The 16,630-nt window shown below is 55.8% G+C and overlaps 1 protein-coding gene across 5 annotated transcripts in view; it reads left to right on the top strand.

Moving 5' to 3' along the window:
* The window catches only part of LOC130141742 (opioid-binding protein/cell adhesion molecule homolog), a 305,372-nt gene that overhangs the window by 285,008 nt on the left and 3,734 nt on the right, over positions 1–16,630 (top strand). For 3 of the 5 annotated variants that reach the window (XM_056322894.1, XM_056322897.1, XM_056322893.1), the window contains 5 exons: positions 6,846–6,971; positions 7,292–7,426; positions 7,504–7,624; positions 8,002–8,153; positions 8,450–8,533. In XM_056322894.1, coding sequence (XP_056178869.1) covers positions 6,846–6,971; positions 7,292–7,426; positions 7,504–7,624; positions 8,002–8,153; positions 8,450–8,533 — 618 coding nt within the window. The remainder of the gene's footprint in view (positions 1–6,845; positions 6,972–7,291; positions 7,427–7,503; positions 7,625–8,001; positions 8,154–8,449; positions 8,534–16,630) is intronic. The other 2 variants (XM_056322896.1, XM_056322895.1) reach the window with 1 other exon arrangement.

Here is a 16,630-nt window from a genome sequence, read left to right as displayed (position 1 = left end):
AGTGAAGTGGAAAAATGAAAGAATAATGAAGGAGCGAGGGTGCGGAGAGGGGGAAGGTTGGGAAAAAGGAAGAGCCTGATGGCAGGAAGAAAACGGCATGCACTGCCCAGGGAACAGCCCTGTCCCTAAAGTGGCTGGCATCACGTGCTAACCCAAAACGTCTGGAGCAGGGATGGGGTGGGAGAGCATCCTCAGCTCCTGTTCTTGAGGCTTCCTGGAATGGGCAAATAGGAGCTGGCAGGAACAGAGCTAGCAGGAGGCATCGGGACGTGCCGCAAGGACCGGGAGCTGATGGAACAAAAGCGTGGTGGCAGCTGATTAATTACTGCAAAAAGCTAAAATGGGGAAGAGGGGGGGAGAACTGGAGAAGTTGTTTCCCCATTATATTTCTGAACAGAAAGAACGTTTTAGCGTGCGCACAAATAGCTCCCTGGGAAGCACTCTCACTTCCTAATTGTTCATAAATTTACTGACAGGTGGTTACACAGTAGGTATAACACTGCGAGTTTTGGTTTTATTGCTTTCCCTTGTCTCAACGTGAAAACCTGGAGAAAAAAGGGTGTGCAGCAAGCAGCCGGGAGACTCCGCCTAGCAAAGAGCGCTTGATGCCCACATTTCATTTTTCCGACGTCTCATGAGCGTTTGGTCCCTGCCACGGCCAGAGTGTCTGTCCACTCCAACGGAGGGATCCATGCCGGCTTGTCGATCCCTTTGTGTTTATCTCCAATGTGTCTCACGGTGTCATGGGCCAGTTCTGTGGGAGGGCTCCCAGTCCGCGTGGAGACAGGGTATGGATGCACTGTACGACGGTCCCAGGCTCCGAAGGCATCTGTGGGGAGGTGGTTTGGGGGGTGTTTTTTTCTTTCCTCCCCCTTCAGCTACACTGAAATGGTGTGCAGAAAGGCGGCCAGGCATGGGGAGAGTTGCGGTCACTGGGGGAATATCAGCCAGGCCAGAAAATCTCATCTTCGCAGCAGAGAGGATGTGTTCGAAATACACGTGTTATGATCCTTTCATGTAAAAGGATCATATAAAGTGTGTTTTACCAGGGGAAGGCTGTGAAAAGGGAGTGTTTAAGACTCAGAGAAGGGAAAAGGAAGATCTCTTCTGAAACAAAGCGCTGGCACGGCACGCTGCTCACTTGGCTGGGAAATTTCACAAAAATCATTCTGTTGACCAAACTGTAGCTGTCGGATATGTTTAATCCATTATCTCGATAAAATCAGCTCTGACGAGCCTCTTGGATTGGGCTGCCATCAGAACAGGTTCGATCACCAAAGATAATCTTCACTGCCGAAAAGCAACGGTTTTTTTAAAACTCCTGACATTGTGTCTTTGTCCCTGGTGCTTCCCCCCCGTCCCCCGCAGGCTGGATGAGAGGTCAAGGTGCAATTCATGCAGCATTGCTGTGTGGGTCCTCTCAGCTGTCCCCTGCACCCCAAAGCCAAAGGTGAGTTGGAGGTGGGGAAACAAATCTGTTTCTGTCTGGCAGCAGGTGCTCCCCAGCCAGGAGCTGGCTAACGGGTGCATGCCCACATCTCTTTTTTAAGGGCATCAGCCCCAAACAGGAGCCGTTTTCAGGAAGATCTTGTATTGGTGGTACCTTCAGCAGGCACGCAGGGCTGATGCCATCCTGCCGCGCTTCTCATCCGTGAAGGGGATGGAAAGCACTGGCAAAATGTGAGCTTTCAGTGTATTTGCTCTTTCAGTATATTTGCTTTCTTTGTGCTGACTTCCCGTACGCTAATGAGACCTCACATGGCGACATCTCTGACAGCTCCATCCTGCCTATGGTGGGGAGGCTCACACAGAGCTGGAGGTGCGTGGGGCTGTAGGCAGCTGGGGGTACCAGGTAGGGAAGTGGCATGAGCTCCGGTAGGCATCCGACTCCTGCCAAGGTGATGTCAGGTCCCGCTTCCTGGCAGTGACAGCATCACCCATCAGAGGGCACGGGCCCCGGCTGCAGCTGGGGAAGTGAAGGAGCAGCGGGAATGCTGCATCTCCCCAAAACAGGAGGTGTCCAAGAGGGGGTGGTAAGTGATGCGCCAGGGCAGGTGGGTGGCCCGCATTAGGTGGGATGGTCTCTGTGGAGGATGTCACCTCCCCACAGAGTGCTGAAGATAACATGTCCCCCTCTGTGGGCAGGGCCATCCCTGTGGGGACCCAGTAGAGGTGGGCAAGTGGCTGTTGTCTGGTGGTTTGAAGAGCCCATAGGTGCCCATCTATCATCTCACCTTATCAAAGGTGTAGGATAGAGGTGTCTTTTAATGGATTAGGAGCTAACGATGTGGAGGAGGGACATCAGTTGTATGTGTCAGCCCCGGCACTCGCACAGGCTCTCTGCTCCAAGGCGTGCAGCAGTAATGATCTGGCAGCTAAAAATAGTCTGGGCCACGGCGGTGAGCGTCTCCGGTAGGGATCGGCGCTAGGGAGCGGCTGGGAGATGAGTCAGCCTGCACGCGCTCGCGTGCGTCACCGTCACATGTAGCCGATGATCACGCAGCGATTACCGACCCGCTGTCTCTTCCCGCATGGTTTAGCAGGGAAGCTGCATCCCCACTGGCACGGGCTGGACTTGCACATCCCTGGCCTCATCACGCTTGGGTATCTGCTAGCGGCTCACAAGGTCCGAGCCCCCCAGTTGCTTTTGTCCCCAGCTGGGCTGGCTGTGGAGCAGCAGCAAGGGCAAACCAGTGCCCGGAGGAGGCACTGGGACCAGTGGTGTTTGGGAGAGTCCCAGGGACTGCTTGGCTGTGCTTGCCAGGGATACCCCCAGTGTGCTGTGTAGCATCACCGGACATGGCAGCGTCACCAAGGCATGGTGCCACGGCCAGCCCCGCAGGGCTATTTGCAGCTCCCAGCCTGGGAGGAGAGGGGAGAGATGGTGTCTCACGGACCCCAGGAGTGGTGGCAGAAACCGACACAAGCCCAGGCCTGATGGAGAGCGTGAATCGGCGCATAGGGCGGTTTGGGTCTCGAGCGGTAAAGAAAGGAGATAAATCACAGGCTTATTGTTATTGAATTTAGTGGCATCGCTTTCACATTCAATTTCTCTTGCCGGCTTTCCTAACAAACAAGGAATTACAGCGCAAATGTATTTTTTGGCCTACCAAACATTATGCATTAACTTACCCGTGATTAATATTACGCAGGGTTGACGAAATCCTCTGTGGGCCTCTCACTGCTCCGGCGAGACCATGCCACTCGTCACTTGCTTGGGATTTATTCTGTATTCAATTTGCTTGTCGTCGTAGTCTTTTTCCTTAGCTATTGTATGATCAGGCGTGTAGTGACGTGTGTGCAGGCTAACGCGAGCTGCTCGGAGGAGCAAGCTTTTATATTCTGCACACAAGGAAGCACCAACCTGGCGAAAGGCAGAGAGGCAACGATGCTCCATCTCTCCAACTGAGCGGCAGCCCTACTCTTGCCACTTCTCTAGCTGTTAGTATGTTCAGCTGGTCATCATTTATTCTGTATGTAGTGAGGTGAGGCTGTCGTAACTACTGGGTATTTGCTGTGTAGGGGATGTAGGACAGGTGGAGGTAAACGTGAAGAACCAAAGGTAATCGAGGGAAAGGATGCTGTCAACATCCTAGGGACAGCATCCATAGTCATGCTGGTGAGCCGCAAGTTATCAGCAGGGCTATCTGACCCAGCCTGTCAAGGACCAGGAAGACTCTATAGGGGGACAGAAGAGCCTCTGGACACTGCCCAGCACCGATCCCAAGCTGTCCTCAACTTGGGACACGGCAGCTCTGGTGGCATGCACTCGTCAGGGCAGTCGTGTACGTGCCTCAGCTGTACCCACCTCATGGCATTTACAGGGCACAGCTGCAGGTTGGTTTTATCCGTGCAGTCATGTTTGCTGATGGAGTTATCCCACCTGCTGGCACTCAGGTCCCATCTGCTGATGGCCATGTCCCTGCATGGGCCCAGCTTCTGCCAGCTCCTCCCAAGGAGCCCTTGTGATCCTGTCCTTGACAGCCCACCCAGTGAGATCTATAGAAATGTAATCAAGGTCCTTAGATGTCCTTCTCTAAGTCCTGGTAACCTTGTAGGCAACGATCGCCGTCGCGGCAGGATATCGAGCCATCCGGCGGGGTCCCCGCACTTTCCGTGGCTGTCCCTGCCAGCGCTCGAGGGCATTTCTGATCGGATTAGGCAGGCAGCAGCACAGCATGGCAGTGCTACCCTGGCCCCCGTGGCTTCGGGGCCATGGCCAGTGGCTTTGGGAGGTGCCGTTCCCCTCTGCGAGACCTGCTGGCTTGTCTGCCTGCTGTGTCAGCATCCTTTGCTGGAGGGGAGGGCTTTGGAGCCGATGTGTGTGTTTGTGTGGCTTGGTGTCTGCCGAAATGGGAGCATTTGGGCTGCAGTGGCTATTGGTAGTGGTATTTTCCTGTGCAGGAGTGGAATTATTTCTGTACCTGGGAGTAGGACAGGTTCACACCTGCGTGCAGAGCACCAGCCTCTGCATGTCACTTTGTACTTGTGGGTTGGGACTCGAAGGATGGGAAAGAAATGATGGCCATGAGCTGGGAGAGGGCTAGGAGGCTGAAGATGCTCCGGCGAGCTCCAGCGTACCTCCTGCGTGTGTGCCCCCCTTTTCAGGCTGGGAGAGTGCAGCCCTGTTGTAGGGGCGTGTTGTTGAATGACAGTCGGATGGTGATCATCCTGGGGGACAGCCTTGACAGAGGCCGTGTCCTTAGGCTGGTGCCAAGCGGGTCTACAGCTGGGGTGCTCTCTAGTCCGTCTGCCTTTGATCAGTCTGGCCTGTCTGAGTGCCTTTGTCCACGGTCTGACCCCAGCAGGGCTGCGTGCAGGAGGTGGAATGGGAAGGTGATGCTAGAAATACAGAGGCGGAGCGGGTGCTGTGCAGGGAAAGGTGTGCGGAGCTAATTTTGCCTCCTGTGTAGTAGATGAAATCTCTGCCAGGAGATGTGGATCAGATTGGCTTCCTTGACGTGTGTTGCTCTCGTTTTATGTAGTTTTAGCTCTTTGTGGGGGTTCAGAGCTGAGCACCACAGCACCTGCGCAGGGAGGGCTTGCCTTCCTCTGGCAGCATGCTCACCTGCAAGCACTGTCTGCACCGGGAGCACGTCTATCTAGTAAGGCTTTGAGAAGCAGATGAATGTCTGCATGATGTTTGGGGGTTGGATTTTTTTTTTTTCGCCCCATGTAATCTGTGGCTTGCGTAGCCTCGCAGGTAGCATGGAACAGGGGGGGATCATCCTGGAGAAGTGCTGGGTGGGAAGGGAGGGTGGTGCCTTGAGTGCAGCAGGGATAGTACAATGGTTGTGATTTCGCTGGTGCCATGCATCACTCACCATCACTCTCATCTGACTCCATGGCTTTTATAAGAGACAGAAGAGTCAGGGTGCCATCTGGAACAGGCATCCTAGGGTGTCAGCATCCACTAATGGTGCTGCTGTCATCTTGGACCAAAACTGCATGCGAGGAGGTCTGGTTTGCAGGCTTGTGAGCGGGTGACAAATCCCCAGTTGTGGGGCGGCTTGTCTTTGATGCTGTTGGTTTTAGATGTTCCTGGTACCTGTTTTGAGATGCTGTTAATGGAGGGGAGAAGTGCAAGGATGCTGCTAATAGGGCATAATGTCATCTCCCTGGCTGAGCAAGGAAGGACCATCGGCAGCCTTCCCATGGTGGAGCTCCTTGGGGCCACACCATCAGAGCTGGCCAGCCCTGCTCCAAGTGTTAACTACATTTCCCAACAGTTGCCAGGGCACACTTTTCATTTTCGGATTGCTGCTTTCCCCTGAAGGACTCGGACAATCTCCCTCTGCTATAACAAGACTGTACTTCTATATTAATGTGTCAAGTTGCTGGGAAATTTACTGCTTTGCAGGGTCCATCAGGCCACAGAGACTGCGCCACGTCTTTGCTGCGGCTTGTCCCCCCTGTGCCGTCTCTCCCAAGCCTGGGAGCAAAAGGCTCGCTCAGGGTGTTGGGTTTTTAAAGCCTGGTGAGGCTCAAAGCCTGGCGGTTACGGACCGAGCGCTGCAGGGGATGTAGCGCTGGCCCCGCTGGGCATCCCTCTGCCCTTACCCAGCCTGGTCAGTTTAGAGCCCTGGCTTGGACAGTCCTCAGGGGCGAGAGGACACCAGAGCAGCCCTCATGTCCCCTTCCAGGTGGTGCCAGTGTCAGCGACAGTATTTTTCAGGCAATCACCCCAGTGCTGTGGGAGAGCCCTTGGCACAAGGGTTGGGTGTGCGACGCCACATGAGCTGGGGCTCTGGGCACATGGTGTGCTCAGGGAGGGGGTGCGGGGCATCCTTTCTGGTGTTGTCGAGTGGTGTTTACCTTGGGGCAGGTCATTTTGTACAGCCTTACTTGTTCCCTGGGGTACAGACCCTTTGGGGGCTGCATCCGATGGCCCAGAGTGCTGGGAAGCGGCGTTGGCGAGTGGGCTTTAATTGCTTTTTGCCGGGGCCAGGGATATTTATGGGTGTGGAGATTGCCAAGTTATTTATTAGATGGAGTATCTGGGGATAGAGTAATATAAATCACTGTGGCCGGTATTGAATGGAGCAGACGCTCAGTAATTTAAACAGCTTTAATAAATATGCTAAAATATGAGCCTTGTCATGGGCCATAACGAGAGCTGGTTATCGGGGGCTCAGCCACGGGGAGGGGCACCCCTTCATGCCCTGGGTCCGTGCTCTGCTCCGGTCCGAGGTGCTGGTTTGGAGACACAGGGTTGGCAACCAAACAGGGTGATGGGGTGGACACCGATGTCCAGTGATGGGGCAGATCTCACTGCCCGGGCTTCCTGGCAGGGTGTGGTGAGCTGGTGTGTTGACAGTGGCTTTGCTCTTCTTTTTGTCTTGCAGTTCCCCCCCAGATTGTTAACATCTCATCTGACATCACCGTGAACGAGGGCAGCAGCGTGACTCTCATGTGCCTGGCCTTCGGGAGACCGGAGCCCACCGTCACGTGGCGGCACCTCTCTGGGAAAGGTGAGACCACACTCAGGGCTTGGTGGCTGAACCATCTCGGTCCGAGCTGGGGTCTCACCCAGCCCACGTGGGATGGATGGATGTCCCTATAGAGGTGGCCAGGGTGGTACAAAGATGGCCTACAGTCCGCTGCTGTCTGTTGTGGAGGGTGGAGGTGCTGGCCCTTTGATGTGCCCTGATATGGGGGTGATGATGCTTGTTACAGGATGTCCCAGGCGTCCTGGGTATAGGGCATGGCAGAATCCAGGCAGAGGGTGTAAGGGGGGGGCAGGTCCCAGTGTCCATGGGCAATGGTGCCATGTGTTCGGGACGTCTCCCAGGGCAGGGCTTTGTAAGCGAGGACGAGTACCTGGAGATCACAGGCATCACGCGGGAGCAGTCCGGGGAGTACGAGTGCAGCGCTGTCAACGACGTGGCTGTCCCGGATGTGCGGAAAGTCAAAGTCACCGTCAACTGTGAGTGGAAGGGACGGGGGAATTGTGGCGGGGTGGGCATGCGTGGCCCAGAGTGATGCAGTACGGCGTCTCCGCAGACCCGCCGTACATCTCGAACGCCAAGAACACAGGCGCCTCGGTGGGCCAGAAGGGCATCCTGCAGTGCGAGGCCTCGGCCGTCCCCATGGCGGAGTTTCAGTGGTTCAAAGAGGACACCAGGTGAGGGGTTGCAGAGGGGAGGGCATAGCGGGTTGGGGGGTGGGGAACCACACCAGCCTGGGGGCTGAAGTGTGGAGAAAGGCTGGGATTAATTCATTTTCGTGGGTCTGAGTGCTTAGCTAAAGGCTGAGGGGGTCCCAGGGGGCTTTCTCTGTGGATGGTGGCTGTGGCTTGCAGGGGGTGATGTTGGCCACATGAGTCAGGCAGGGAGATGAGTTACGGGATGGAGAGCGTGGTGTGCTTTCGGGCAGCGTGTTGGGGCTTGTCTTGGTGACAACATGTGGCTGTATAGTGGTGTTGGTTGGTGGGAAGAGAGGGGGTGCCTGGGGAGAGGGCAAGATATGTCGCAGAGTGCCATCATCCACATTTCCCCACAGGTTAGCAAACGGGCTGGAGGGCGTGCGGATCGAGAGCAAGGGCCGCCTGTCAACACTGACCTTCTTCAACGTCTCGGAGAAGGACTATGGCAACTACACGTGCGTGGCCACGAACAAGCTGGGCAACACCAATGCCAGCATCATCCTGTATGGTAGGTGCTCTGGTTTTTTTGCAGCAAGCTATAGCAAGGCAGAGGAGGATGAAGAGGAGGCAGCGAGGTGGGCGGGCAGCCGGCGATGGAGTGGAGCTGGCTGTATTTAGTGTTGCTGGCCTGTTGAGATGCCAAATGGGGTGGCAAGGTCCCGCAGAGAGGATGCAGCAGCTGATATCTGCATTGGCCCCAGCGGGCTCACACAGCTGGGCAGTGCTCAGTGGTGGGCACGGCGCTCACGGGTGTTCAGGGGCACGCAGCAGAGTCAGCTGGCAGGCAGCCGTTCGTCTTTGCAGAGCCGGAGCCGCAGGCGGAGAAGAGGCTCCTGGCCAAGCTGCGGCATCGCTGGAGCACAGGGCCGAGGAGGGGGCCCGGGCCAGGTGAGCACGCGCTTCGGGTGCACGGTGTGGGGTTTGTCCCGGGTGTTGGACTGGCAGGACTACCGGCAGTTGTGTTATAGTGGCAGCAGCAGGCTGAGCGCTGTAGGCGTGGAGGGCCACAGCAGGGCAGCTCGCGTCGGGTGCCCGCAGCGGCACGGTGTTTGAGGAGTGGCAGACTGGGCAGCTATCACTGAGGAAGGCGATGTGTAGCTGTGGCACGTCCCTGTGGCTTTCTGGCAAGCTGAGGGGGCTGTCACAGACCCTAATTTGTTGTGTGCTGCTGTATTCTGTTCTGCACCAGCCTGCCCTGCCCTGTTCCATTGCGGTCAGACCTGTCCTGCTTGGCTCCAGGGGTTTTGGCTCTGGTCTATTCTGTTGGATTCTGTACGGTTGAGTTTGGGTCTGCTCTGTTGTAATCTATGTTGTTTTGTTAGGGGCCGGGCCGTTCTATTCTAATCCGTTCTCATCTGCCCTGGTCCGGGCTCTTTTCTTTGGGTCTAGACTGTCAGGTTCTGTTCTCGTCTTTCCTCTTGTGTTTTGATCGATCAGGTGAACTCTGATACGGGCTGATCTATTGTGTTCTAACCCATTGTATGGTTTTCGGCGCTGGGCCAGTCTGTCCTGCTTGGGTCGTGTTGTGGTCTGGTGTGGGTTGCCATTTGTCCCGGTGTGGTGTGTGCTACAGCCTTGCAGTTGGGAGGCTGAATGCAACCGTCTGTCCCTCACCACTCATGTTGCCAAATGGGTGGGACAGGGAGGGCACAAGCATTGCATGAGGACAGAGAAAGAAATCCCGTGTTGTCAGCTGCGTTTGTGGCGCTGACTGGAAGGATATTGTTGCAGGAGCTGTGCTAGAAGGAGATAACTGACATCAGGAAAAAAACCCCAACTTTATTTCAGTAAAAAAAACCCCACACTACTGTGTGTGAGCATGCAGGGGTTGACCCGCACTGGGGAGGCTGGCTGTGTTTCCTCCATGGAGGCTCAGGGTAGTAGTCCCACATGGTGCCAGGCGTCTACTGGTGTGTCCCTAGCGTCTGTGTGTCTGTTTAAGGGGTAGGGATGTGCTAGGGGGTTGCTGGAGAGCAAAGTGTGACGGTTTGGTCCCCACATGGTAGAGTTCCTTTAGGCTAGAGTGGCAGTCTCAAGGCACTGGAGGCTGCACCCCAGTATTCGTGGCCACCTTTCTGCATCCACCAGCTTCTTTGTTCCTGTCCCACCAGCACCCTTGCTCTCACTCTGATTTAGACCTGCACACACTGGTCTCCCCATCTCCCATGTAGATGTGAGAGTCTGCTGGCAACGTGTCTCCCAGGCTGTGCCGTGGCTTATCATCTCATCATAGGTGCCTGGCAGTGTGTCCGGGGCGGGGGGTGTGTGTGTGTTGGGCGTGTTTATGTGGCTGTCTTGGGTTCAGCGTGGGTTCTTTGGACTGCTTGTGTCAGGGCGTGTGGCCAGGGTTGAGTGTGCCTGCATAGGGGTGTATGGCTACACCCAGGGCCACCACACCTACAGTGTGGAGTCTTGAGGCATCTCCCCACTGGCTTCTGTGGCTCACTGTGGTGTTGCCCACATCTCCCCTCTCTGCCTCTGGGTCTTTTTCCCGGTTGCAGATGGTGTCTTGGGATGTAGTCCGTGCCTTCAGCTGTGCTGCCCCTCACTGCAGGGCATCTGGTTGTCCCAATTTCTGTCTGTCAGTGTATTGCTGTGGGTCTGAAGCCCTCCTGCATCGCATCCAGTCTCAGTGCCTCTTGCTTCGTGTGCGTCTGCATCGTCGGGCACCACCTCTGTCTAGCGGTGTGTCTGTGCCTGTCTTCTGTGTGGTAACAAGGCTCTGTGTTGGTCTCTGGGTGGCTGTAGGCACGTGCATGTGTGCTTTGGGTCTGCAGCAGCACAGAGCACCCTCGTTCACATCTTGCAAGGCTCCCGGTTGTCTTGGATGGTGTGTGTCACCTGTCTATCTTCCTGCAGTCCTCTCTCTGTGGCTCAGCCTGTTCCTGTTGTGTGAGCGTGCAGGTTGGTCCCAGTGCACGCGTTGTGCCTGTCCGTCTCTTGGACGTCACCTTGGGCAGCCTCCTCCATGTGTGCTGGGCATGTGAGCACCATTGCCAGTGGTCACTGTGGGGTGGCCCTAGCTGTTTCTCTCAAGGTGGCTGTGCTGTTCTTTAGTGGTTTGTGACACGTGGGTCTTTGTCTCACTCTGCCTCAGCGGGTTGAGGTCTGTGGTCTTTCGGGGGGTGTTTGTCAGCGCTACCCTCTTGGCACCCCTTTGTGGTCATCCCCACGGTGCTGCCACATCTGTTTGTAGGTGCTTTCTCTTTGCCTCTGGACACGTGTCTATGCTGGTGGCTCTCAGCATCTTCTGTGTCTGGGTGTTTCATGCCTTGCCTTTTTCTCCATGTCCCTCCCTCTGGCCGTGGGCTTCTTCCTCACTCTGTCCTTCTCTTGTTGGCCATCTCCTCTTCTCACCCGCCCTGCTTGCCTACACCTCCTCTGTTCTCCTGCTGGCGCTCCGTCTGTTCCTCTGCTGTTGAGCGTGCCCTTCTAGTTGTTCTCAGAGGCTCTGTCTCATGGTCTTGGTGCCAATGTGCCCCCTCCGTGCATTCTTGTGTCCTTGCAGGTCTTGCAGTTGTCCATGTGTGTCAGGGCTCTGCCGGGAGGACGTTGGGGATCACGTCAGCGGTCAGGCAATGGGTGGGAGGTGCTCTTTTCCTCTGAGGGGCAAGGACCCTCTCTGGAGTGCGCAGGGATGCCAGCAGCCAAAGACGCTCCTGTTCTCTAGGCCATGGGGTCACCGGGGGAGTTACTCCACCCTCGGGTTTCACGTTGGTACCACCTCACGGGATGTGTGTGGGGCCGAGAGCGATGCCCTGCTTTAGTAAATGGATGGCTTGTCCACCAAGGCCTGATCCCTGATGTGTGAGCAAACGAGTCTTTACAAGCAAATGACCAACTGCATCCTCCAGTCGCTGAGGAGCTGGTGGGTTGTGACCTGCTTCCCTCCCTCCAAATGCTGATGAACAACTCATCTCCCTACCAAGCACCCTCTACCAGTAAAAAAAAAGGATCTCACCTTCCCTGCTCCTTTGTGCACCCACCACAAGACACCCAGACACATTTATCCAGGGTCACACAAGACAGTTATTGGATGGGCACCTGGTTGGGAGACCACAACAGAGACTAAGTCAGTCAGGCAGGCTGCAAGAGAGACACTAAGTAGATGGGGAGAGAGTCAGGGAATCAAAGAAAGAAAACTACATGCAAAGAGAGGAGAAACTGGGGAGAAGGAGGAGGGGGAGACACAGGGAGAGAGATGGGCGTGGAGGAGGGCAAGAGAGAAAGGGGGGGGGGGGGGGACGGCAACAGAGAGGGAGAGGCAGAGGACAAAAGGAGAGAGGGACAGAGAGAAGTGGAGAGAGAGACCAAGTCAGAAGGACATAGGCAGACAGGCGCCCAGAGAGGGTGAGATGGGGGCACAGAGACAGAGCAAGATTTAGCTACTGAGACCACAGCAGCTACAATGAAAGAGTGCTACAGACAGAGAAATGCCGGGAAGGACACCAAGGAGGACACAGGAGTCATAAAAAAGACAGACTTGCAGAAGGGGAATGAGCAACAGAGACAGACAGGAGCAGAGTTACATAAAAGGCGGCAGAGACAGTCAGAGATGGGGACAGCAGAAGGCCTAGAAAGGAGGAAGAGAGGGGAGCTGGCAAATGGGGAAAACATGCTCAGATGCCAAATGGTCAGATTTGGGGTACTCGGGAGGATACAAAAAGGAGACTTGGGAGCTGAGGGGAGGATGCACAGACAGGGAAATGGTTAGATTAGAAAGAAAGAGGGGACAAACAACCAAGGGGAGAGAGGATGACTCTCAGGGTGAGAGAGAGAGGGCAAGAGACAAGCACAGGGAGAGGGTGGAGTAGGGGGGGGCAGCACTGGAAACACACAGACGCAGAGGTGCAAGTGGAAGGAGGGCAGCATGCCAAGATGGCCAACTGGGGGCCAGAGAGACAGTGTCATGGGGAGGGGCGGACAGCCCCATGGAACAGAAGGAACACGTGCCCAGAGATGAGGAGACCGGGGGGGGCACCAGTGATGCCAACAAAAGGAGGTGGACAGCGCAACGTGAGGCACAGAGAAGGAGTCCAAGAGATGGAGAAGATGGAGCCTGGGAGAAGAGCACCTACACCACGAGGGAAAAAAAGGACTTAGGCAGACACAGAAAGGGACATGGCCTCTAAGAGACATCGCCAGACCCCAGAGGGAGGGAGAGGACAGTAAAAACAGGATTGAGAAACTAAGGGAGTGAGACAAACCAAAAGGGGGACAAACCTGAGTGAGACACCCGAGAGGCAGAGCAAGAGAAGGGGAAACATAGAGTGTGGAAGATGGAGCACAGGAAAGACACAGGGAGACCAAGAGAACTGCCAGAGAGAGATGCAGCAGCAGGGGAGAGCACCAGTGGGCAGGACAGGGAAGGGGGGGAGGCTGTGGAGGCACAGAGAGACACACAGAAAAGGACACAGGGAGGGAAGGAGATGCATGGGCACAAGCAAGGGTTGCCATCAGAGAAAAAGGAGAATAAACAAGGACCAGCCAGGGAGAGAGAAGGGAGGGTGGGCAGGCTGGGAAGCACTGGGGAAAGAGGGAGAGGGCACCAGGGGATAAAGTGAGAGACAGTGGACAGACATTAAGAGGGAGACCCAGCAAAGGGGGTTGAGAACGCGAGAGAGGGAGGAGATGCATGCAGCCGGGAGACTGGGAGGCAGAGAAATACAGAGAGAGGGAGACGGGCACAAAGACCAGGAGGTAGAAGGAAACCAAACCACTGAGGGAGATAGAGATGCACAGAAAAGGGTGCAGATGGCACAACGTGGGGACATAGATAAGAGCTCCGAGAGACGAGGATGGGGATGTGGGGATACAGAGCATTGCAGGGAGATGGGTAGAGAAACAAAGGCAGAGGGAAAGGCAGTTAGATAACAAGAGGGTTGCAGCACAAGACGGGAGAGATACTAAGACAGAGATGGAATGAGACAGAGAGAGAAAAAAAGACAAAGATGGCATAAGCCAGGACAGAAAGAGTCAGAGATGGAGATGCAGCGACACAGGGAGTGAGGGACAGACCGTGACTGTGAAGCAGACAAAGAGAAGGGAGACAGAGCGGGGAGAAGACAGAGAGAGACCCGGAACAGTGAGGCAGCCAGAGGGAGACACTCCGAGCCAGGGAGAGGGAGGGGCCAAGGCAGAAGAGGGGGCAAGAACAAGGGAGAGGGACGGAGGGAAAACCAGGAGACAGACATAGAAAGAGAGACGGAGAGTGAGACACAGGAAGAAAAAGAGACAGACACAGAGAGACCCAGGGGCAGAGATGCAGGGAAACAAATGGGGGGCTGCTCAGGTGGCCCGATGGAAAGAGGTCCTCAGACGGAGTGGGATAGCAAGAGGAGACCCACCGCGAGGCAGCAAGGAGGGGCAGAACAGAGGGAGACATACACAAAGGGGCAGGAGAGACAAATTGACCGAGAAAAGAAGGGGGACACAGAACGCAGGGGAGCAGTGAGATAAGGGGAGACTGAGATGCCAAGGTGGACACAGGGACAGGGGGGAGAGTGGGATCCAGACATAGACGGCGAGCACAAGAGGGACGGATGCAGAGAGTTAGAGACAGCTCAAAACCACAGGGAGATGCTCAGGTCGAGAGAGCGAGCTAGAAGGGGAGGGAGAAACAGGCAGAGCAACAGAGGTTGTGATGGGGGGCGAGGCAGACAAAGAAGGGGAGAGATGCTGGGAGGCTGAAACTGGGGAGACAGCGGGAGGGACTTGACAGACAAGCAGAGAGACATGGAAAAAGAAAAAGAGGGGGATGCGGCACATAGGAATGAGAGGGACCCGTGGAAGACAGGGAAGTGGGTGGGAGAAAGGAAAGGGAGACGCAGAGGATGGAGTGAGACTGTGGCAAGGGGAAACAGAAAGGGCCAATGGAAAGAAGAACGGGAGAACAGGGGAGCCAGTGTTCCACCCCGCTCGCTCAACTGACAACACGGCAGGATCGCCTGCTCCCACACTTCTCAAAAGCACTTCTTAAAAACTGACCAGCGCTCATGGACTCCTGAGTCCTCGAAAGCAGCTTCCCAGGGGACTCTGCTAATAACTCCCTGAATGACTGAGCGTTTGCTCTCCTGAAGTCCAAGGGAGAAACTCTGCTGTCCTTTTTTCTCATGACACTGAAGATTTTAAACTTAGCCATTTCCTCATTGCCATGGCTCAGCTGCCTACCATCACCTCTCCTGTGAGTGATGAGTCTCCTTCTCTATTCACAAAGGGAAAGTCCAGAAGGGCGTTTTTCTAGTTGGTTCCCTGAGTACTTGTGCCAAGAAGTTCTCCCCTACAAACTTCAAGATTTTCCAAGGCCTGCTTCATCACAGCGGTACAATATTCCCAGCTGATGTCTGGGAAGTTGAAATCTCCCAGAAACACAAGGGCTACCAGTCTAGACATATCTCTTAAGTGCCTACAGAATAACACATCAGTGCTTACATCCTGGCTGGGCAGTCAGTAGTAGAACTTGCTATGACCTTTCCTTTCCTCTTCCTCACTCTTTGCTGGATCTACCCTCCCTCTCAGCCCTTTCACCCTCCTCACCTTCCAAGGCCATGTGGCCACCTCCCTGTACATCTGTACTTAACACAGGCCCATCTACCGATCTGCCTAGCCAAAAACCCACGCTTGTTCTGCCTCTTTCTCAGCATCTGTTTATTGATCTTCCTCACTGGGCATCTTGGGCTTGCAGCATGCCCCGTGAGCTACCTGGCTGTCCCAGTCCCTGCCCCTACTCTGTCCCTATCCCTCCATCCTTCGTCATCTCCTCTTGCCTCTCCACAGGCATAGGGAGTGCAGGCGGACCTGTGCCCAGTCTCTCCTCTGGGCCCCCCCGCTTCCCTTGCTCTGCCCAGCTGTCTCATCTGATCCCAAGTGGCACCCACGTGTGCCAGCCAGCCCAAATCTTTCCCAAGTAACAGCCCTCACCTGATAAGACACAGCAAACCTCTGCTCCAGACCCCCAGTGACCACCCTCCTGTGTCCTGTGCCTGGCCTGCTTGCTGAGGATCACCCCCGCCCGTGACCCCATAATGTCCCTGCGTACCTGAAACTCCACGCATCCGGATGCTGCCGTCTCCCGCAACAGCGAGTATTACCGGCCACGAGCTGTGCCATTCCTGCGTGCCGAGGTGGCGATCCCCTCTGGTCCCAGCACCTCTCGCATGGCTCTTTGCATCTCGCCAGATCATGAAGTTGTATTTGCACCCCATGCTGTGACCCACCACCTGCATGCACACCCAGCCTCGCCCAGTGCCATGTCTCCGTTGCTCTATAGCACGCCGCTGTCACTCATGTCCTGTCCGTGGCCATAGACACACTGACCAAATACAGGCTTCCTCTGCATGACGGGTGTCCTGGCAGCCTCCCTCGCCGATCAGCCTGGCCCCTCCACCGTGTTAAAGGGAATCCAGCCGCTCTGCCTCACCGCTGCTCCCCCGACTGCCCTAGACACCTGCCTGACAGGAAGAAATCCCACATCAGCCCACTGCGATTGCACTGGCCAGTCACCCCTTCCAGCACCCCAAACGCTGAGACCCTGGAGAACCTGGTGGGGTGGCCCTGCAGGGCCTCCCCTGGGGACCTGCTTTTCTGGCTGCCCCAGCTGTGCTGGGCTCCGTGCCTGCCAGATGCATGGCGTGGGGTGATGCCTCCTTGCCCAGCCTGACTTACGGACACATGCGGTGGCACCGCCTCCTCTCCCCAGACTTGGCCGGTGGGTCTCAGCAAGGCTCGCTCCCACGCTGGCCCTTCCCAAGGGTTGACTTGCGGCGTAGGGCACGCAAGCGTGCCGTGTCACCCGCTAACTCTGCTGCCTGGGACCAGGAAAACGTGAGGTGCTGGGGTTCTCTTGGAGCATGCTCCTCACCCTGACATACACCCAGAGTAACAAAACCACTGCGCTCCCCATCACCTACTCACAGCCATCCATCCTCCTGGCTCTCCTCAGCTGTCACTACCCACACGGTGACTCTTGTACTGCATGGGCAGAAT

The sequence above is a fragment of the Falco biarmicus genome, chromosome 20 (genome assembly GCF_023638135.1).
Source record: "Falco biarmicus isolate bFalBia1 chromosome 20, bFalBia1.pri, whole genome shotgun sequence".
Lineage (NCBI taxonomy): Eukaryota > Metazoa > Chordata > Aves > Falconiformes > Falconidae > Falco > Falco biarmicus.
Note: the sequence above shows the minus strand (reverse complement) of the source record. Positions and strands in the feature narration are given on the sequence as shown.